This window comes from Lepidothrix coronata, unplaced genomic scaffold, assembly GCF_001604755.1.
Source record: "Lepidothrix coronata isolate B3197 unplaced genomic scaffold, Lepidothrix_coronata-1.0 Scaffold21, whole genome shotgun sequence".
Lineage (NCBI taxonomy): Eukaryota > Metazoa > Chordata > Aves > Passeriformes > Pipridae > Lepidothrix > Lepidothrix coronata.
In genome coordinates, this window is record NW_016690201.1 from 5,619,101 (window position 1) to 5,643,170 (window position 24,070).

The 24,070-nt window shown below is 34.5% G+C and overlaps 1 protein-coding gene across 1 annotated transcript in view; it reads right to left on the reverse strand.

The window, feature by feature from the left end:
- Nucleotides 1–24,070, reverse strand: part of NCAM2 (neural cell adhesion molecule 2) — a 276,833-nt gene that overhangs the window by 15,383 nt on the left and 237,380 nt on the right. Inside the window, exons 15-16 of the mRNA XM_017808019.1 lie at nt 23,746–23,926; nt 537–741 (exon numbers count right to left, since the gene is read on the reverse strand). Coding sequence (XP_017663508.1) covers nt 537–741; nt 23,746–23,926 — 386 coding nt within the window. The remainder of the gene's footprint in view (nt 1–536; nt 742–23,745; nt 23,927–24,070) is intronic.

Here is a 24,070-nt window from a genome sequence, read left to right on the forward strand (position 1 = left end):
TTTCACCCACATCTAACTCAGCATTCCTACTTTAAAAAAATCAACAATACCTTTCATTCTTAAAGTCTCTGGGCAAGAAAAAGGATTTTTCCATCTGAGAAAAAAATTCTTTCATGGATTTTTTATAATACTACATCCTTCACTCTCAGATTTACTGGCACTGTCACAACCATATGCTGAGGTTTTGGGTATTAGCAGCTTAAAGATGGATTTGCAGAAATGGAGTTACAATGATCTGTTACCTGCTCCTCATGAACCAAATATGTGCTTGTAACTAATACTGCATTACGATTGATTTCCTTTGTGTCAAGCTGGACAAAGAGGTCATCCTAAAGTGAGGTACAGTAAATTCCTTGTTTGTGTCTCAATTTTTCTTTTAAAGGCAATAAACAATTCTACACAGTTCCTTTTCCAAGTAATAGAAACATTTTATTAATTCCCTTTGCCATACCACAAAATGGCCATAAAGTCAATATAAGCCGGACAGCCAACTTTTTCTTTTAATGGTGTTTACAGCATAGGTGTTTAATACTCACAAGTAAGCAGCCTTTCCTTCTTCCAATTCTTTACTTTTTCCACTTGAACCACTCTTCTTCCCACAGATCCTCCTGGTGATGCACATTAGCAATCCACATTGTCGTACAAAGAAGCAGCTTACATCAGTCACAACCAGGATTAATAAAAGGGCTGCCACTCCCAGGCCAATGACAGCACCGAGTCCAAGACCATTAAAAAGAGTGTCTTGAAAGAAAGAAAATTAACACTTATTAATAAAATTAATCCCAAAATAGCATTTTCTAAAGTTTTAAAGCTGTTGATCAGGAGACTAAAGGATGTTTAGAAATGAACCATTCAGAAATTAATGGGAATAAACAGTCCTGAAGATGGAGCATGAATATTACCTGCTAAAATCACAAAAAACATTTTCTTCTGCATAATACTTTCCCACTGCCAAAATTCCAATATGGTCAAAGAGCATAAATGGCATTATTAAATAACAAATAATATCTCAACATTCCAAGACTGAGAGTATCAGTAAGCAGCCTAAGGAAAACATTTTAAGTGCTCAACATAATAATAGTTGATACAAGCTATCATTTTCTACATTTCAAATATAATTATGATTCTCTGATTCTAATTACTGAAAGATTTAAGAGAGTGCAAATAGAGTATTTATTCTTGTAAAGGTCATTTTTTGAATTAGAGTAAAAAAGTCTTCAGTCAAGTTAATTCAAGCTATTTAGTCTACAAACAGTTGCACACAGTTAGTCTTAAATAAATTAGTATGAGGAAAAATATGCATATCATTAAATCATTATAGGGTTAGGACCTCATTTGGTTTGATCTTGTACCTTGAAAATGCAATCATTCACTTAAAAATAAACATATTCCACACGTGATCTTGCTTTCTGTGTTTGTATTATGAGACTTGATGCTTAGTTAATTTTACCTTATTACAAAACTCAGAAAAAAATTATTTTAATTTTTCAATTTGGTTGATATTTCTATAACAGACAGCAATACTATAAACTCTTTTGAATAGTGTGATTCTCAGGAGAACCATCACTGCTGTGTCTGTGAACTCAGATGACCCTTATACAGGAGAGGATTTGTATCTGATCAATAAACTATGGGAAAAAAGCCAGCTCAGCAATGGTTCATGCACCAGCTAATTCAAGAGGCTGTCACCTGGCTCAGAAATTGGCCAGTGACAATTGCCTAGTGTGATACTCTGTCCTGGAGCAAACTCCAGTGGATTTAACAGAATATAAATAAATAAATGGGACTACTTTAAAATATCATCTTCCTTTTCTTTCTCTTCCGCCTCCCCAAAACATTGTGGATTGTTTTCAGATTAAGCATAGCATTCAAGCTTTCATTTTTCTGCTTAACTAATTTTAATATCTATTTACCTTTTCAAATATAATTTGAATTTTTTTTTTGCAGGCTTCTAAATACATAAATATTCATTCTTAGTCTAGTCTTAGTGTAGGACTCTAAAATGGAAAAGTAAGAACTGTTTTCAAAAGAAGGGGAGCATTTTACTTCTTATGCAATTGACTTCATTGTCCATTATACGGGTTGTTTTATTATAGAAGTGTTCTTCACAGTGTTATTATGCAATAAGCCAGAATTCAGTGTATATATTTACATGGATGGATAGATAGAAAAACAGACAGATATTACTTCAAAATTATTCTGCCTTCTTCGGAAAGACTTAAAAAACACTACATAAATTACAAAAATAATGGTGCAGCAATGAAATAAAGTAACATTTATGCATTGCTCCATCAGCAATGTTGGAAGTTTGACATTTCACGTTAATTCATTTTCTTCCCTTTTTTTAACCTCAACATTCCTAGGTAATTATTATAATTTCTGATACATCTTCCAAAACTTACTTTATCCATACATCCACCCACCTATTTGATGGGTTCTTTTGTAAGCTTCAGTCATTTTTATTTACTAGTCTGAATTGTCAGGAAGATATAAGTAGATATTCAATTCCAATTTATTGAAAAGATGATATGTTTCAACTGACAAAATTCTATAGAGTTTGGTTTTAGAGACCTTATACTGTGAAGTTTTCATCTCTGTACGTTCTTGACCACCAAACAGAATGTGGAGGAGTAAAATTAGTGTCTTTTAATCCATATTTTAAAAGGGATTATTTGTTGTTTTTTTTTCTGGTTTATTTTTAGGATTTTTCTTTATTTTTAATGCAGTGTTAAGAGTTCTTTACTACAGGGAGATACATTTTTCACTGCTGTGAACAGCATTTCCAGTGTCACTGGAACATTGTGAAGTGGCAAGCTTCCCATCCCAAATGACTCAGTGACAGAAAAGCCTACACAGTATTTTCACTGTCAAGTGAAGGAAATGTTTACAGCAGCAATATTCCTCCTTTGTACAATACTTGCCATAGTTGAGGGGGAGACTGTTTTTCGTTTTTGATCTTCTCAGTATATGTGAGACCTAAATATTTGACTGTTACATAATTTTTTCTATCTCTTCGTGATAGATAATTTCCTTTACATTCAGCATTCCCCATCCTTACCACTGCCCTACCTGTCTCAAGTCCTGTTTTTCCTACTTGAAACCCATTTGTTCATACACATTTCTGTTTCATAAGTCTGATTTCTGAATAACGGGAACATGGCCACATCCTGTGGTGGGGTGAGGAGCATGGCTGTTATCACCCTTCTTACCTGTCTAAGTATCTTCATTTACTTTCTTCTTCTGAAGACAGGTAGAAATTGGACCGTCTTGTGTTTTAAAAGTACCTGTGTTATGGTTTATTTTTAGTCTTAATGAAAACATATGCAATTAGTGTTTTAAAAGTTCATTGGTGGCTTAATTCTGTTCTTCCTTAAGATTTTGTACTTTTCTATCTGCCCCCACAAAAGTTGTAAAACTAATGCCAATTACTATTAAAGCAGGTTTAGGCCTCTCCCAACTGCTTTAAAAAATCATAAACTAATATATCTATGGTTTCAAAACAATGTCAATTTTTTTCTTAAAACTTTATGTTATAATGTTATAATGTTATGACATCAACAGAAGCTCTAATTCTATGACTGGAAGTAATATTAATGTCATACTACATATAGCCTTTCCACCAACTTTGAAAAGCACCTTTGTTATCAAAAAGTGTTGCATTAAATTAAATTTGGTTTAACTTTACTGCAACAATTCTTAAACAATGCAAAACGAAAGTTAAATTAAAGAAATGATTTTACACTTTTGGTGTTTTTTAGTGTTCCAGTATATACTAAATGGACTCAAAATACTAATTCTACTCTGCGCTCTAAAATAACAAAGTATTTATACATTATACAATTTTTTTCCTAGTTGAAAACAAACTTTTTTTAAATCATAAAAATTCAACGTTAATGTGAGAGAATAGGTTCTTAGCAATTTTTTGAAAAGAATTATTGTATACCTGACTTAATAGTCTAACCATAGGGAGCCTTTTAAAGCACTGCTTGGAGAAAAAAAAAGTGTAAGTTCCAGAGTTCTGAGTGAGTTTTAATTATAATTTGTCATAAAAATGCTAAATTTAAAATGACATGCTTTTTGTTATAGAGAATGTGGCATGAGTAATATAATAAACCTTGCCATGATAATGAATGAAACCGACAACCTTAAAGTCACTTCATTCATCCACTTCTTCGAAAAAGTGCTTATCAATGAATACTTATGGAAATAAGATCTAAAAAAATTTCAGAAATGTAATAAAAAAAACCCTGAAGCAAGTTTATATAAATGTCACGGAAAGTATTGGAAATGTTCAAGTTCTCACTTGTTGAATATTTCTAACGATGTCTAATAAAATAATTGAACATTTTTTCAGAAATCATTATTTGATGGGAAAGAGCAATGGAGAGCTTTGGCAAGTAATTTTCCAGTGAAGAGAACTAAGTGGAAAGATAAATTTTCTGGCCCCTCAAATGCAAATTCAGACTGAATGCCTTTAAGGAGTCTCCATCGGATACCCTAAAGGGAAGCAAGTCTAGAGAATCACCATCTGTACATGTATACAGAATCACAGAATGGTGTTGGAAGGAACCTGAAAGATCCTCCTTTTCCAACCACTTGCTACAGACAGGGACACCTTCCACTAGGCCAGACTGCTCAGGGCCCCATCCAACCTGGCCTTGAACACTTCCAGGGATGGGGCATCCACAGTTTCTCTGGGCAATCTGCTCCAGTGTACAGGTATACATGGAAAACTTCATAGATGGAAAACTAAAGCTATTGCTTTCTCACAAAGTGACAGGAACTAAACAGGCAACACTGGGATATTCAGAATGGTGTTATATCAATGTACATTCTTGGAGGCGACAAAATTTCGCTGTACTCTGACAGAATCACATTCTATACATTCAGTTGCTGGTACAATAAAATAATAGTTGCGAGCTTTATAATAACTAGTCTGCTTGAGCGGGGAGGTTGGACAAGATGAATTCCAGAGGTCCCTTTCAGATGTTCAGTGATTTTAATTTTGTTGGGGGAAAAAGAGCAAGTTAGCACCTTCTTGTGCCTTTCTTCCCTTCCCCTCCTCCTTAGCAGACATGGATTAAAGTTAAGATGAAAGATAGATGATTCTACATAGTCTCCACCCTTTTCCAGTCATTTAAATTTTTAAGGAAAAACGGCAATGATATAAAAGACTTTCCGAGCTCATAGGGAAGCACCTGGCTGCTACATATGCATGAGTGCAGGCATATCATGCATTTTGTCCTTTCTTTCAGGTCAGTCAGAAAATAAAGTAAGAAATGCTCTCAAGCTCTAGTAGTTAAAAATTATGAACTAGAGGAGGAATTTGAACATACTGCACTGGGTCATGGGAGGAAGGAAAAACATACTCTTGCTTGTCATCTTCTTGAACTGCACTGTTGTACTGACTCTTAAAAGGTGCCCAGCCATAAGAGTTGTTTCTGCACTGCCTATGAATATTGTCTTGGATTTTATATCTGATCTGGAACTTAGACTGAAAGGCTTACAAATGCATATTCTAAATCAAAACCTCTAAAAAGACAGAAAACATAGATCTTAAAATTTCATATGCATTGATGAGCATCCGAACAATCATAATGCAGTACTAAAAAATTAAAGAGCTCTTTTCTACCAGTTAATAATATGACAGTGGAAGGGCAAGACCATTGCTAGAACAAGCTCTGCCAAGCTAAAGGGCTAGAGATGGGGCAAAAAAACCCAAACAAATGGATTCACATCTGGAAAACAGCCTATCATGAGAAAAATAACAATGGCAAAACCAAAAGAATTCATCAGAAATGTTACAGAATTCCAAACAGGTAACATATATCTGTAGCACAGGTCCATCCCAGATTTAAAAATATATACAATATGTATACAAAACTATGAGGCATCAGAGGCAGGGAATTGCAAATATTCAAATGATGGCTTTTCATTATATCTTATACCTATATTTCACTGCCTTTTAATGCTTTGCATTTCCTTGTATTGAAAATGGATATACCTATATTGTGGGACTTGCACAGCTTTGCAAGTCAAAGCATCTTCCTCCTTCATTTTCCAACAGGAAATATCCAAGAGGGCTTTGACAGAGCTGTTTTGTGCTCCAGCTCCTTTACTTTGGCTGACCAGGGTGCAAGGACTGTGTGACACCCATCAAATGAAGAATGAACTCTATCTTGAGTAGCATGTGAAGGTAGCATGTACCCACCTTTTTTAGTTAGATTGGCATGATGCTGTAAGACTATAAATTAGAAGAGGAACCATATATCTTAGCTTTGTCCAAGAGCTTTCTATTACTAAGCACTCCTGTTCCTTACTGAGATAAAAATCATGGCAGGCAAAAGAGAATAAAGACCACAATCTGTTTTTAGCAATTTATACCAATAAACTGGGCTTTTAAGCCAGGTAAGTGCCCAGCAGCTGTATGTCTACCTTCAAATTAAATAAACAAATCACTACATTTGCAAAATCAACTTGTAAAAAATTAATATGATTCTGTACAACATTTACTGGGGGAACGTTCGATGCAAAAGAGAATGTGACAGTAAGTATTATTCTTTTCTATACCGTTCCTTAATACAAAAAGATGCTAACAAGGCTATAATCGACATTAATTTTAATGCTTTTTCTTCCTCGGTGATTTTTCCTATAACTCTCTGCTAGGACAGATACAGCTGAGGGCACTGTACGAGCACATAAGGATGTGTGTGCTCTGTACTGCACAATTGAGTAATATGTTCTGACAGACACACTTGACACACAGCTTTGAAAAATAAGGGGACAGTATTATGGACTCTGAGGTAACTAACTGAAAAGGTGGTTTCCTCTAACTTCCTTCCACCCACAATGACAGATCTTCATTTTTTCCCATTTCCAATGAAATCTGAGCTGGATGGCAGTGGAGTTTCAGTGATTTTCACCGGCAGCAAGAGTAGCTGTAAAGAATAGACTGAGGAGACAACAACACACGGAGAGATGGGCACTCACAGTCAAAGGAGTCTGTGGTGCCACCAAGATTATCAGTTATACAGAAGTCACCTACTAAAATAAGCATGTCTAAAATGATATCTGTCAGAAATGTTGCAATGTTCTGATACTTATCTAAGTGAGGGAGCTTTTCTTTATTATGACTGAGATCCTCTTGCCAACAGATTTTCTGAAAATACTCTTTTCCTTTAAATTTTACAGGAAAATTTCTTGTATCATGACTCTCTCAGGATATACTGAGTAAGTAGGACTTGAGTTCTCATTTACTCTAATGGCCCTTTACATCATTTCTTATTGGAGGTTGTCTTAATAGACATTGATACAAGAGCTAAATGAAAGAATAGTAACATAAATAACAGCTTGAGTTTTCCTGCCAATGTCTTGTCTGTGGCCATTGAGGGATAACAAGGGAAAGGCAAGGAGGCCTCATTTACTAGAAAAAGTGTGCTGTGTTGTGAAAATATTCTCCAGAGTTGTTGTTTATTACTTTTTAAACAAGGTTTAAAAACCAATATTCCTGGCATCATCAAACTATCCCTAAGAAGCCTTCAGAGGCATTTCTAATATGCCTAAAGAGTTATCAGGTAATTACAGCCCCTTTTTTCATGTATTTGCTCAGTCACTGTAGTAAAGAGTATGTTTTTACCACTTCTATGGGAAGCCTCAGAGAAGAGAGGGCAGAGAGATCCCAGCCCTCCTGTGCACTGAGGAGGAAAGGCTGCACAACCATGGCAGCTCTGTGGGGTTTATGGCATCAGGCCTGCACCCAGGTTTTAGAAGGCCTTGAGGAAGCAAATTCCTGTGTCCCAGTTTCCTCCACTCCAACTGACAGCAGATTTACTGAACGTCTCTTGGAGGAATTTCTAAGAACCTCTGCAGATTAATTAAGATTGACGTGGGTATTGAGAACACACAATTATGTGTGGTTTCAGTACTGCTATTACATAAAAGGATAAATTATTTTAATTGCTTTATTTAGGAGAATTCAAAATCATACTGTGAGCACACCACAGAGACCTGAGAGATTTTTGCATCTTTATAGTGGATGACAGCTGCAAGCAGAGCACTGTAGCTGGGAGACCTGAAAAACAGTCAAACTATCTTGGGATTGTATTTGAATTGATAAAGTATTTCAGCATTTTGACAGCATTTTCTTTAAGACAGATGTAAATTCAAAGACAACAGTTTCGAGAAATAATACTTGGAATAGTTTAAGTATATAATTATTGTCTATCATTAGCTACAAAAAGAGCATTAATATTATGAGTGCTGCCAATATATGGTGCATGTTTTTATTTGAAACAGTCACACTGCCACAACTGCAACTGCCAGCAGAGCCCTACTTGGTACAAAACGGTTGTGTACCAATATAGTTTCTCCCAGTAGTAAAGCATCTGCCTTTGGGGATACAACTTTTCAAGCAGGCAGATTAAATCAGTGTGGATCATGTGCTCAGGCTGCATATTTGCACAGACATTTCACATACTTGCTCCATTAGTGCAGTAGCATGGCAGACACCTAATATGAACCAAACTTAAAATTCAGGAATTCTAATTTTAGTGACTTTTTTGGGTTTGTGATGCTTGTTTTTTTTTGGTTTTGTTTTGGGTTTTGTGTGTATGGGTGTTTCGTATTCACTATTTGAAAAAACATTGTTGAAATAAAAATGTCGATACAATGCTAAAAAATCTCTTCAGTTACAAAATACATAATGCAGATAATACAAGAAAAAAACCAGCATTTATCAGTAATAAAGAAAATACAGATTGAAATGCTTTAAGTCAGTTTTCTTTATTACAAAAATGAAGACAGAAGTTGCATAAACTAAAATGAAATTTGAACAACAGATGAAAGATGCACAAAGTTACATACATTTCATGACATTGTGTTTGGAAGGATGCTGAGGGACATTGCAGTTACACCATGCACAGGTTCTTCAGGGAAAAAGCAGAAATGACAGCAAGTGCTGCGTGCATAAAAGAAATCAGTGGAGCAAAATGGCAGTGAAATATGAAAAAGACAAAAATAAAGTAATTGTTTCACAAATTAAAATAAACTACTTTGAATCCAGATTTTTTCTCTTGCCTTTAACACTGTTTTTGAAAACAGAAACTTACAGACACTGCAGTGTTTCCAGTATTTTTCACAGAATTAGCTTTTAGTACATTGTATACATTTTCAATTGTAATGCTCTTAGAAACATTCTCAGTGAGATTTACTTTGCTTGCAGTATAGGGCACCTAAGACATGTATTATATTTAAAATTATATGAAAATAAAATATGCACTGAAATTTGCCTCCACAGAAATGTTAAACATGTAAAATAAATATACAGAACTGTTAATATCATACAACATAATGGGACTATGATGTCAAGAATTACTACTACAGTTTCTCATGGCTTTAGAACATATGAAAAGGAAATGAGGATATTCCTACCTCAGTTCCTTGACCTAGTTTACATAAAATATCTAAACCTAGTATAGGTCTCAAGCTCACAGTTTCTATATGGCTGCTGATTCTAGACAGGCCAAGTTGGTAGATCTCTACACTTCATACTTGAGATCATCAGCTTTATTAGGATGTTGTCACTGGCATTAAAAGGAAAAGGTTTTTCCCTGTGAGTTTCCATCACTTACATATTAAGCCTGATAAATACCAAAGGAAAACTGGATATTCCTTACATGCCTGGAGAAATGAAATAGATGAAGTAAATGTAGAAAGTAAATAAGTAAATGTGGTAAATGTAGGTGAGTTCTAGATGTAGCAAAGATATCAGTGACGTCATTATAAACCTCAGAAGCTACACGTGCCTTGATATTATTCGAATTGCTTCCTAATACTGTTTTCTCCTTTGCTCCCAAAAATTCTGAAGAAATGAGCAATCAGAAATCATACTGGACAATGTGTAGAAGATTGGAGACTATTAGAAAAATCACAAATTGTATATGGCTCTCTATTATATTTAAAAAAAATAAAATTGTTTGGTTAGGCTTAATCAGTTAACTTTACATTTGCATAAACCTCTGAGTGGAGCTATTAAAATGAGTGAATGAGGATTGCATGATGGAAACCTGAACCCAGGAATCTGACTTAGTATTGGTTATAAGGTTACATACGTACTTAAATAACTATATTTCTTTATCTTTGAACTATCTATTTTTCATATGCATATCATTTTTTTTTCATCAGTGCTTGACCTTGTACCTTTATCAGAAAATGAAATGGAATGTTATTTTGTTGTTTGGTAATAGTATGTTTTGCCCGTCTCATAAAACCACTCAGAAGTTATATTTTATTTTCAAAATACTGTATGCAGTATATGTGTCTATTTCTGGGCAATATTTTTCCTATTTAGAGAGACAGCAATTTATATTCTAATAACCTTACTGCAATAAATGAAGGATCGCATTTGAAGTTGCATTATGTAAATACTTTGATTTGTGAATAATTTGTAAATGTTAGGAACTTGTCAAAACTCTGGAAACAAGAAAGACAACACATAAAATCTCATTAGGGAAGAAACCAGGCTTAGACTCAAAAGGTTGTAAACGAGAACATTTTAAAAATACTGTTCCTTAGAGATATAGTGCTATATCACAGAATAATCATTACCCTTTTTAAGTTTCTGTGCCACCAATTTGGATTTAAAGCATAAGTTCAGCACAGAATATTTTAGGACTTCAGTCTTACAGACAGTTTAATATTAGCATTTCAAAATATGTGACAATGTTAAAAAAAGGGTAACATTTTATACTGTCAATCATAAAAACCCAAAATCTGTTTTACAATTACTACATTTAAAGGAACAAATTTACTTATCTAACATTTAAGTACTAATGTCAGCAGAATATTAAATTCAATTTGTGACAACATATTTATCATTTTAATACAGTTTAAATTACAGTTTTAGGCTGCTCAGTCTATACCTATGGATTTAATTCGCAAATGTCTGTGTTCATTTTTTCCCCTCGTGCTAGTCTGTAAGAAGCCAGGAGTTCAAAATCTTCTGTATATTCCCACAGATTGAACAAAATATTGTGAAATAATCTCACTCTCATTGTTTTTAAAGATACAATTATGAAACACTCATAAAGAGAACTACAAACAAAGCTGTACTATTTATTCATCTCAGGAGACACATGACAACCCAAGGACATTATTCTCTTCCTCTTTTTCTTTCTCATTACAGAGGTTTTGGGTCACTGCCCAGAACTGCCTGGCCCTGCTGTCACATAATCCCTATAATATTGGTTTAACTCATCCTCTTTGGACTTTGATGGGAAGAGGAAGGCCAAAAGAAAAAGATCACATTCAAAGTGCTTGATAACCTCAAAATGCAAAGCACAGAAGAGTTTAAATTGGAGCAGACCTAAAATTTTTCTCACTTAATGGAGGAAATTTATGTAGTTTCCAGCTGAAGCTACTATCAGTTGGAAAAAAAGATAAGTGATCCAAATTTGTCTCTTTATCCCACTGGCATTGTGACGTAGAGGATAAAAGCCAACTTGTCATTTATAATGTATATTTAGCTTCTAAAATTTCTCAAGGCTTCTCATTATCTCCTTCACAATATGTTTGGAGAGCTCACAGTCGATCAGTCTCTGCGCCCTCATTCCTATCTTGTCTACTTATCTACAATGTTAGAATGACTTCCTAAGATAATAAATTTACAGCTGGTAAAGAGTTCTTCAAATGTCTAACCAGAGTAGGAAAACGATATGGAAATTTTCATTTTTCTGCTTTTATACATACCTGTAGTAGTGTCTTGTCTTGTCTTATTTTGTTAAAAAAGTAAGAACAGAGACAAGTATATGACAGGTGAAAATAGGTTAAAAAATATTTAGTAGAAAACTTTCTTTCAAATTTTAGAAAATTAGGAAAATGTTGCAAAATAAGGTAATACCAGCTGTGCAACCTTAATGAGACCCTATTTTAATTTTCAGTTTGTGAGACAATCTACGTTTTACTTAAGACCAATTAATCCAGTGGCAGGTGCTCATTAGTTGTGATTGTATCTGCAATTTGATTTTCTTTACTGTTCAGAACAGCTCTTTATTATCTTTGTTGTGTCCACAAAAGAAAATTCTGTCTCCTTATATGCATCCAGTCCCTGTCAGCGGTTTCTTTCCTCCTTTGGACAAGCAGCATCTACTTACTACATATGTGCCAAACATCAGTTCTCCGATTGTAAGTAGAGATGTACTTGTAGTCTTATGTTTTGTTGCCACAATAGTGGTAACCAGCAATAGTGACAATAATGACAACAACAAACTTTTTCACTATGTGGATTTTTTAAATTATTAAAAAAACCCACCCTACACCTCTTGCTAAAGTTCCTGCCCAAGGTGATTCTTTCCCTATAAATAAATTTAGCATTAGCAACAGCATTTGTCAGACTTTTACTCAATTGAAAATGTGTTCTCACATCTGAAAGTCTTTGGTAACTGACGTGTAGTTAGTAATTCCAAATCCTCTGCAGCACAGTTAAAGAGAAAACTGTAATTAAAAAAAAAAATCTATCCTTCCATACTTACTGTCTCTTGGTTCAATAAACACTTAAGGATAAAAAAAAAATATGTTAGAAGAATAACACTTATACAGCTAAATGACAAAATCAATACATATATTCACATTTGTGTGTGGAAAAAAAAGGCTTTCACCTGAATGACTCAAACTGGGAACCCAAAGTTTCTACTCTTATAAAATTAGAATAGAAATTGCCAGGCACATGTCAGTGTAATTAATTTCAAATAATGTCATTACATTAGGTTAAAGTGGCAAAACAGAGTGGCAAGGGCCAGGGATGAAAGAGTGGCTCCACTTAACACAGCAAGACATCACAATAAAGCCAATATTTTTTAAATAGCATTTGTTTGAATTCCAGCTACTTCATTATACTAAATACGTAATTTTTTTAAAAAATTATTTCTGTCCATAAATTAGTCTTTAGAATTACACACATACATTCTGAAGACATCTTACTTCTGATATAGACCAATATCTAAAATGTTTATTATTTGTTTTAGATGAGGAGAGGTTTTACTAATGATGTTTTAAAGTAAGGTCTTCCAAAAATAAATTGAAACTGGCAAAAAATAATCATAAACATTATTTCTTAGAAAAAAGAAAATCCTGTAACTGGGTGAAGATAAATACTTAAATTTGAACAACTAATTTCAAAGTTATAGGATTTTATTAAATCCCAAAAGGTATGAACAATAAGAGAGAAAAAAATCAACATATACAGTTTATTTATCGTATTTGTTATACTTAGTAACAATTTGAAGGGAAGTATCTTAAAATAAATATTTAATTCTGCCTTAGATTTAAAGTGCATTGCTTTCTTGGATTATTCTGTATGCAACAGAGAAATAAGCCATAAACTTAGACAACTATATAAATTTTAAAATTAAATATATGCAAAAAGTCTTCACAGACTCTTACTAAATAAAATAATTTTTTGCTGAGGTTCTGTCTACATTGCTCTAGTTACCATGCTTTTAATGCATAAAATAGGAAAAAATACTCCTTTCTGTTTTTACCGCAGGTCAAAATTAACCCCCCCTGGAGCTTCAAGTCCAACAGATGCCATGGAATGGAATGTGGCACCATTACAGTCACAAGAAATGAGTTTGGTTGGCAGGGACCTCTTTTGTGTGCTGAGGCATGGCAGTGGAGAGGCACAGGAAATGAATATGAAAGTAAAGCACTATGAACCAAAGCAATCCTAGATAATTAATTGGGGAAGAAATGTTTGTTAAAATCCATTAGAAAGAAAACGTGTCTACAGACGTATAGAATCATAGAATGGCCTGGGTTGGAAGGGACCTTAAAGATCATCTCGTTCCAACTCTCCTGCCATGGACAGGGACGTGTTTCGCTGGACCAGGTTGCTCAGAGCCCCATCCAGCCTGGCCTTGGACACTTTTTATTAAGCATAAAGTTTTAAGTTCACTATGGAAGGAACTAGTACAAGGACAACTCTGTGCAAAGTATTAATATAATAAATAATAACAATGCTCTCATGCAAAATCAATCAATGGTGTATTGGAAAGCCATGTGACTCACAATGGTAAAGTCTCTGCATGGATTTCTTATAATCAAAATATAGTTCAGAAAATAGAATCAAATCACATTGATCAAATTCAATAGGTCTCATTCTCCAAGTTCTGTCAGACTGAAGGGTCAAGCATCATCTGTTGAATTTTTCATAAAACTCACACGGTTTCCAAAAATCCAGATGAAGAATTTTGCACATACAGACTGAAGCAATAACACTATTTGGGATCTTAACTAGGAGTGGAAACTTTAGAAGAGCTGTAGAAAAGTACAATTTTTTTAAGGTCTCTATTTTCCCATAAATATAAAATGAAGAGGAAAAGGAAGAACACATATTGATTGCCTTATCAACAGTATCAAAACATGCCCCAGAAACTTATGACTACAATGAGAGAGAAAAGAGCAGCATTTAGCTGCAGGGACTGGCCTCCATTTTCACGTCTAGTAGCTTCACAGCATCTATCTGTGTGGATAAGAATTGTTACAGAATATCAAGAGTGTGAAAAAGAAGTAAATTTTAGAGAAAAAAAGTGAAAAGGTTGAAACAATATGAAAAAGAGATTATCAAAAGGAAAAAAAAGTGACAATGGAAAAGAAAAAAGAGAGAAAAAATCCTAATATTTACATTGTGTCAAAGACAATCACTAGAAAGACATTAACAGAAACATCAAATTAAAGTGTGGCTGAAATGGTAACCATTGAAATGCTCTGGCCAAGTGTGAAAAATAAAGTAAACTGTGGAAAAGGTGTACCTGAATAGCAGCAACATGTGTTTCTCCACAACAGTTAAGGTGGCAAACTCTTTGGGCTATCTTTAAAACAATTTATCTAAACACTGAAGCATGTTTCTTGCTTCCCCTTGAGATTCAAAACAATTCAGCCCAATCTAAAGGCAAATTTCCATGTGATTTTTATGCTGGAGGTACTTGGAACTCACGAAACCACCATGTAACATCTATCAGAAACAGTGACTATTTAAAGCAAGGACAAACAACAGCACACAGGCTCAAAGAAGAAACTGTGAAAAAGAGTAAACAATTACACAGTTCCCTCATGCACAGGGCTAAAGAGGGGACAAACTTGTTTATCTGCTTCTCCTTGTAATTAGTTCATCTGTACCTGAATTATCGTAGGCATTCAGAATGGGCAACTGTAAAAAGTGGCATCAATAACCTGGGCATAGGTCCACTTGAAATAGGAGTGACCAATGCAATTAGCACATGCAACTGGGTAATTAGATATTGACTTTAATACCAGGGAACAAAGTCGTTTCTTAGACATTCAAGTCAGACTGTAATGTCTGGATGCAATCTGGTGAAATATATGAAGTTTGCATGTATATTTTCTATTAATATTTATATTAAAAGTTAACTTTTTGGTAGATAATACAGCCAAGTTTATGCAATATAGTATATTGACTGGATTTTATTTTTTTCCAGCTACAGTAATACAGTAATTATATGGATAGTGACTAATATCACTGTTAGGCTACTGTTTCAAAAGACACTTCCAAAGAAATTGAAATGCAGAAAATATTGTGTAGTATGAACAATAACCTTGGTTATGCCTCTAGAAATTTACTTTTAAAAGTGAATTTTAAGAAATTTTAGTGTAAGCAGAAGAAAACTATTAAGCTAAAATGTATTATATCAGTCCCTTATTATAATTATTTCAGATTGAAGAGGATTTGCTTAAAACTGAAATCAGTGGAGAGGATGATTTCTGACATCCAAACAGAAGCATATTGGGGTATGTCTCTCAATCTATAGAGCTCAGAGTCTGAAGAGAAAGGCCAGTGGAAGATAAATAATTATCTCTTTCCACAAGTACATGATCACAACATGCAGAATGTAAGTAGTACCCAAAATAAAAGGATCTTTAGGGTTTAGGATATAAATCTTCTGGGGTATTTTTGCAATACACCTCAAATTTAGCTTAAATCACAGAGCTGTTGTTTTTTGAATATAATCAGGTGGAAAACTTGCCTTTGGGACATGGATGCATAATATTTAACCAATGCATTATCTTCTTATGACAGGAATGTCCCTATTCTTTCACAAACATACATGTGAGTGTAGGTAACTAACAAGTAGAAAAGACAGCAATAAAAATAAACTAAGAGCAGCTATGGATTTTATCCCATCCTCGCCCATATTTCTACTGCGCTGTTTTCAATGATACACATTTTTAAAGAAATTATGAGTGTTCAACTTAGCTTTTAAATATTTTTAGGGTATATACCTAACTATTTCATCTTTTAATTGGCACTCTGGGTTATTTTAATTATAAAGCAACATAATGCTGGCAATTATCTATAACAAATAGTCGAGCTGAATAAGAATACCATATTTCTAAAGTGTGGCCTGGCGCTTCAACATTCGGCATCTATGATGATTTTCTTTTTACCTCACAGAGTTCAAAAAGATGAACAAACTTATACGGTAAAAGAAAAAAAGAATTAAATTCCTTTTGAAGAGGAAATTTTGAGATTACAAACCAGTTCTTTGATTGCTGCTCTTCTGCTATTCAGTGGTAGTTAATGGCTGTGATAGCTGTACCATAGGAACTAGATTTTACAAAAAAATAGTGTATTTTTTTTCCTATTGACATCTTTGATACTGCAAGCCTTTTTGTCTCCTTTTCTGATTCATATCAAATAAATTCTACCAATTTTAGTAAGGGATTTCTATCCCTTTTCATGTAACAACTTTAGTCTTTGCAGGGAATGGAGCAAACACAGCTGGTTTTAGCCTACAGCAAGAACATGCCCTATCACTTTCAACAATGATCCTCTTCAGGATTTGATGAGAAATGGCTCTTACTCAGCAAATTCTAGTATGGTTTGCAAAACAAAAGCAAATAGGTTTTGTGGGGTCTGCCATCCTTCTGAAGTTTTAGATATTAATTTATCTGATTGATGTGATTCCTACCAACTGCTTTACTCAAAGCATGAGATCTCAAATACATATTTCATCTCTCTATCCTTCTACTCTTCAGAAAATAAAATTAAAAATTTATTCTTCCATCACAGCAATATATACTAAAGACTTTACACTTTTATCTCAGAATTATGATCTGAACAAAAAATCCGATACAAGTTTTCATTTTCAAGCTCTGATTTTGGAAATACAACATCCTTCAGCCTATGAGAAAATGATGTAGGTAAATTCACAAGGGTAATGCTGCAGCTCTTCTTTGCCTTGGGAAAATGATCAGAGCTGCAAAGGAACTAATCCCCCAGGCTTTCCTTTTTCACTACTGCATTTTGTTCTTCATTTTAGATTTAGCTAAAAAACAAACTAGTCAGGGCTAGTAAAATTGTAATGCACAGACTCATTATAAAAGAGGTACTTATGGCCTTAAAATTTTAGATCCTTGGAAAGGAAATTTTGCCTGTGAAAATATTTTCAAACTTCTGTGCTTTTTCTTTTTTTTTCCCCCTTGATTTAAATTTACTGTTGCTATACAAATTGGTGTAAGGAACAAGGGTCAGAAAGTTAAAACTTTTTTCCCCCCAAGTATTCTTATTATTACAGTTGTGTAAAGTTTTAATGCAATATTTTGCCTACTGAACAACAGAAAATCTTATTTCTTTCCTTAGATAACTGTTTTGGAAAAAATTGCAGGAATGATTAGTTTTGAAGCCTCCATTCTCTGAAAAACTTAGTGAAATTATCAACTGTATTCAGAAGTTATTAGAAGCCACAAACTGATGGATGTTTGTGCATGTACACAAAAACACAGACATGGAAGAGCAGAGTGGTTACAAACCACAGGCTGAAAATCAGACCAAAACATTATTCCTGATAAACTGGTAAATAATGTAATTCTACAGTCTTTTTCCAGAGATTCAAACAGGCAATTTATAAGCCGCACATAAGGAATGACTCTTAGTCCTGACTCAAGTAGCTCCTGGCAGCCATTCTACTTTTTTTTCTATGGTTACAGAATAAAATAGATGATTACAAATCCCCACAATTCTCCTAATTTAACTTTTAATGATGAAACATAACTTTTCCTACAACTAAGAATAAGTACCAGAAGCCAACCCAGGGGTAGATGTTGGGCCCCCTCCTGTTCAACATCATCAGTGATTTGGATGATGGGGCAGAGTACCCTCATCAACTTTGCTGATGACACAAATCTCAGAGGAGTGGCTGATGCACCAGATGGCTGAGCTGCCACACAGAGGGATCTGGACAGGCTGGAGAAACGGGCTGACAGGAACCTCAGGAAGTTGAACAAGAGGAAGTGCAAAGTCCTCCCCCTGGGAAAGAGCAACCCTGATTACCAGTCTACGGCTAGAGACCAAACAGTGAGAAAGCAGCTTTGCAGAAAAGGGTCCTGAGGGTCCTGGTGGACACCAAGTTGAACAATAGGCAGCAAAGTGCTCTTGCAGCAAGAAAGGTTAGTAGAAATGACAGCAGGGGCCTTGGTCATGCAATCATGGTTTTAAATAATACCCTGACCTTGAAGCTTGGTTGTAATCAGGAAAAATCCAATTTCAAACAGATCTGAAATGATCTGAAATCTAATGAAAGTGCTTCAAAGGACCCAAGAACTATTCAGTTTGGAAGTTTATTCCTAGGTATGGTAAGTCAACAATTGTTACATACTTTTGTGGTGGAGTAAAGAACATGAAAGAAGAAGGTGGCTTTTTGGCTTCCCTTTGCTGATGCATGGTCAGGGTCAAGTCAACTCTTCCAGAGAAGGGAGGCTGTTTCCTTCAGAGGTAGGGAAACTATGTCCCAGGGAGTCTCATACAACCCGTGGGTTGAAGGGATGTGAGAGAGAAGGAGAGCATCTGCAGCAAGAGAGTCTGCTCTTTGGCAGCAAGATGTGACAGGAACAAAAACCTACTCCATCTACACAGATGGAATCATATAGCATTTATTTCCACCCCAAAAAAAGTCATTGAATTGCTTGATTTAGAGCAAAATTAAATAAAAAGACTCTCCCTGAAAGAAAATTGTGAGCATCAGGGAAACTTAGTTCTGTTTTGCTGTACTCAGTAATTTTCAGTTTCTGGATGAAAAACTTTACGCCAGCTTCTATTGGAACAAAATACCATTTGTATAGCTCAAAAGCTCTATTTTGTCAATGAAATACATCATAGAATGTATATACACAAAGGCAAACCCAAATATATACACACATAGCTAAAGAAATGATAAGAGCTATTTTTATTTTTCATTCATTTCAAGAACACTGGAGATCCTAAAGCTGCCTTTTTGTGAAAGCTATTGATAAAAATCTTTTTTGGCACGATGAGTATTATCTTTGCTACCAGTGGTGATGAGAGAAAATTCCACATATTATTGTCTCTCTTTTGTCTATCACTATATCATTTTAAGAATGGTGACACACATTCACTGAAAAAAAACAAATGAGATATACAAGGGATTAAAACTCTTCCAGCAATGTGAATAAAAAAGTACTCTGACAGTTCCTGCAGTATTGGAAGTCAAAACCAAACAATATTGCAAAGTGAGAAAAACAGATCTAAGAAGTTCTTATTATCCCCAAATCTTGGGGTTTTATTTATTTATTTTATTTTCCCACTATTGCTTCAAGTTATTAACTTATAATGAAGAAGAAAAAACCTATGATAAAACACAACTTGCAGCCATTTTTAATATACTTACTGGCCTTTCAAAGTAACAGCACTGACTGGATAAAAGCCTTTGGAAGATAGCACCTGCATAAATTTTTTACCACTAATCTCTGAAAATATATCTGACACTTGCAGAAAGTACCCCTTTTTAATACCTTCCATTTCATCTTCTTTTAAGATCCATTTATTGTAAATCTGTGGATGTGTTTTTAGGTTGCAATAGTAATGGCTCAGAAGGGCAGCAGATTTGGACACTTTTGTACAAGCTGCAGGGTACAAAGACAGGGTCTCTGTCTTCACCTTGCAGAAAAAAAGAATAAATGGGCCCATAAAAATGGGCTGTGGCAGCTGATGGAGTTTGGCTGTTCCTAGTGGCACTTAGAGTGTTTGTTATGGCTGCAGAGTTTAGTCCATGCTCTCCTGACACAGATAAAGACCTAAGGCACACAGTTCCTTTGAGAACCCCTAGGAAGCTTAACACTGTAGAGGAGCCAGATGAAAATTTTCTGAAATATCAGAGATCAGTACCTAAAATGTGATAAAGACTTCACTCAGAGGCAAGTGCACTGATCTAAGAGTTGCACCTGCCTGCAAGTACTGCCAACTAACATCCCTAGTGAGATTTTTGAATACGTAAAAATACTACGTTTAAGACTATGCTGCTCTTTCTTCAAACATGATTCTAAAATACCTGCTCATACACCTAAGAAAAGTCTGAAATACAGATATAGAAATGCTGACCGCAGAAAATTATATATATATATATATATATATATGAATATATTTATCCATACAGTTATTTAAAGCAAAGTGTTTTAAGAAGTTGGTTTGCTGAGTATTTCTCAAAGTCAGTGCAAGTTTCCACTGATAAAACCCTCAGAAAACCAGAGAACTTTCATTAAAAGGATTACAAATTCTGAGGAACTAATCACAAATTTGATTGACTCAGTGAGTGGAGAGCATATTACAGGCCAAGGAACGGACACCACGAAATCAAGTAGATCTGTAGTTGGAGGCTGCTGAGGCCAACCACAGGAAAATTAAAAGGAATGTCTGTCTCATTTATACACCTTGCTGATGCCAGACAGTAATTTGCAGCCTCAAGCTCTTTTCCAGACCTAAGGCGGTTAAAGGAAAATCATATTGTGTTATGGAATTGACTGCCAGCCAGGAGTTGGTACCTGCACACTTCCCTAGCAAGCAGAGCTGTGGATTAACTGTCCATGGGAATGGCATAGTCACGTAACTATAGTTTTGGCTTCTAGATCCTGCCCTCAGGGGTTACTATTTCTGTCTTGTATCCAGTGGTTCTTGGAAGCATAAGCAAGCTTCTTTTGCAGCAATCAGAACTGAAGTTTTAGTTCTTGTGACAACTCCCATTTCCCTGCTAAGCACCTACCGAAGGACAACCAATGTATCCTTGCCTCCATCTCTTTCTAACTAATTGCACTGGCTGGCACACATCTTCACCAGAATATTATGTTAGGTATAGTCAACCATCAAGACACTTAGAGGATCCCAAAATTCCCTTGGGATTGAATACACAGGGTCTACAGACTGTTTTTCTCTTTTAATTACATTTAGAGCAAGACATAAACAGTTCAGCTGAACTGCCACAGATCTGGGCAAATACAAATGAAAACCTTCAGGAGTCTTAGAGGTTTTTCTAATAATTAAATTAATATTTAGAAAGGGAACCTCAGTTATCCTCAGCTGCTAAGTGAGCACACCTAAGGATAGGTGATGTGGATTTCATTCAAAAGTCTACCCAGTTTCATTTTGTTGCCTATGTCCTTCTTCAAACCTAGCTGTAGGTGCCTAGCTGTTAGCACCTAAGTCTCAAAGCAGACAAACAGAGCATCATCAGAATTAACTGACATCAGAAATAATATTTCTGCTTAAAGTTAAGCATTTTATAAACAATATCTATCAAGGTTTAATAGATTACATTGGTATTTTTGCAACAATGTTATGTGTATATATAATATTATATGGCAATAATATTATGCCATCTCAAAACAAGATAATCGTGCTGACTCATGAATATGAACACTAATGTTCCACTGGTTCTGCCTTTTGACATACTTTTAAAAATTGCCTACAGAGTGTTCCTATGATTGGAATTTCACACTCTTTTCAGGCTTTGCAGAAAACAGTTGTCAAGGAAACTAATTAGTTCCACAATCATAATTGCAGTAATGATTCATATAAAGAGGACCTGAAGTTAAATAGTGTAACAGGCTTCTTACAACTACTTAGAGGTTATGGGAGAGCACTGAGAGGAAAAAGCCCCTAAGTGCCTATAAAACTGTGTTTAGAGAAAAATGTTCTATCTTTCTTTTGAAATTAAATTAACTAAGATTCTTACTACTTGAATGTCTAGAGACCATCTATGTTATCATTTACAGAGGCATATCATGTTTCTGTTACAGCAGCTGTGGCAATAATAGGGAATACTTTATGTAATTATAACAGGCTGAAGTTAGATTGCATTGCAAAAGAAGAAAGATTTTCATTTCAAAGATAAAAAATTGAAAAATAGCATATCCCTTCCATTTTCCTAAACAAGTTTTTTACTTATTTTTCTAGTTGACAAATATTTTTATTTCCTTGGGACAATAAGCTTTCCTACACTTCTTTTCCCCTTTTCTTTATCAATCATGTGAAATTTTATTTCTGAATGATGGTAATCACAAGGCACTGTCTGTTTAAAAACAAGTACACAGGACCTATTGAGACCCTGAATTTCAATCAAGATGCAAATCAGCTCCACTGCAATTCAAGTGCATAAACCAAATATTTGTACTAGAACTGGATCTGAACATATGAATGAATTACAAATGCCTTTTCTTTTTTGTAAATACAAATCACAATGCTTCCAATATAAAAAAATTGCTATGAAATACTTAAAAGTGTTGCAGAGATCTTGAGAAAACTTTTGCAAAAATGTATTTGAAGAAAACTTACAATAGACAAAAAAAATTAGCCAATTATTTCAAATTTTTCTGATGACACAGGAATCCATGACTCATTCAAACTCATTGCCACTGTACTAAGGTAGATGCAAGTCAGATGCTCACATTGAAGCGCATGTAGTTTATTTTTTAATACATTTCCCATTATATTTATACAGCAAGTTTTTTCTTTGATTCTAATACTCCAATAGTTTGATATACAGCAGACAGAAAATAACATGTTAGAGAATTTAGCACTGATTTTTCAAGTGGTAATGATGACACTGATCTAATTTGGAAGTTATTATTAAATACAACAGCTCATAATTGAAGGAAACAGTTTGAAATCTCTTCCTCATAACATTTATAAAAATTTTTATATTTAAAAATTAAAAAATAAATTTACCCATAATGCTTTAGAAATTATAATTTTTTAGGTTTATTCTGAACTAAATAATTTAGCGTTGTTGCATTAAAAAAAGACTTCATATTGGGAAGCATTAAAACTCTGACACTCACTCTTAACTACGATGTAATTTTCTTAATTAGAATTCCAAACATTCCTACTTACAGACTTAAGAATATGAACAACATTTCTGTAGATTTCAAAGCTTGTAAATAGGCCTCACAGAAGTCTGTATGGTCAACATATTAGGGTGAGTAATTCAGACAGTATCTAAGCAAGACTATTCGAAGTCTTAACCTCATCAGACACTAAATTAAACACCTTTATTACATGTGGAGCTTGAAGCACGTGTTGAGAGGGGACTGAATCAAATTCTACTAAATAAGTTGCTTACAACAGACAATAGACAGTACAAGGCAACTTAAAAATGTATAGCAGGTGTATCTTAAATACTATATTGCTTGTTAACTGCCATCATCTGGGTTGAAGATTCAATCTTTCTTCTATACTTAAAAATTCCTTGGCTAGTAAGAGAAAACTGGGAGATGGGGTCCCATTTAAGGGTTTTGAGTTGAGTCTTTGAAGGTAATAGCATCTGGGTGTCAGGTTTTTTTTCAGTTAAAGATTTCAGCGTTCAAATGTTATGTTCAACCACATGAATTAGTGTACTATGAGTAGGAAATGATTCACAGAGAGAAAACACTATGAAATAAACTCACCTGTAATAATGTTGGGCTTTGGTGGCATGCTGAATTCATACAATGTTGGTTCAGAATAACCCAGTCTGTTGGCAGCTGTAATTTGTACTTCATAACCCATGGTCCATTGAAGGTGCTCTAAGATGATGTGGTCTCTACTACCCTGCACTTTTTTCTCTAGCCACTGGTCTTCCTTGTCTTTCTGCAAAGATGAAAATATTTGTTTAAATGCTAAGAAACTCTTGTATTATTTGTCTAAACTCTGTATCTGCACAAGACACAAAAATACAGAGTTTCCTTTACAGTGGTTATGAACACTGAAATAAACTAATTTTGGAGTTCTGAG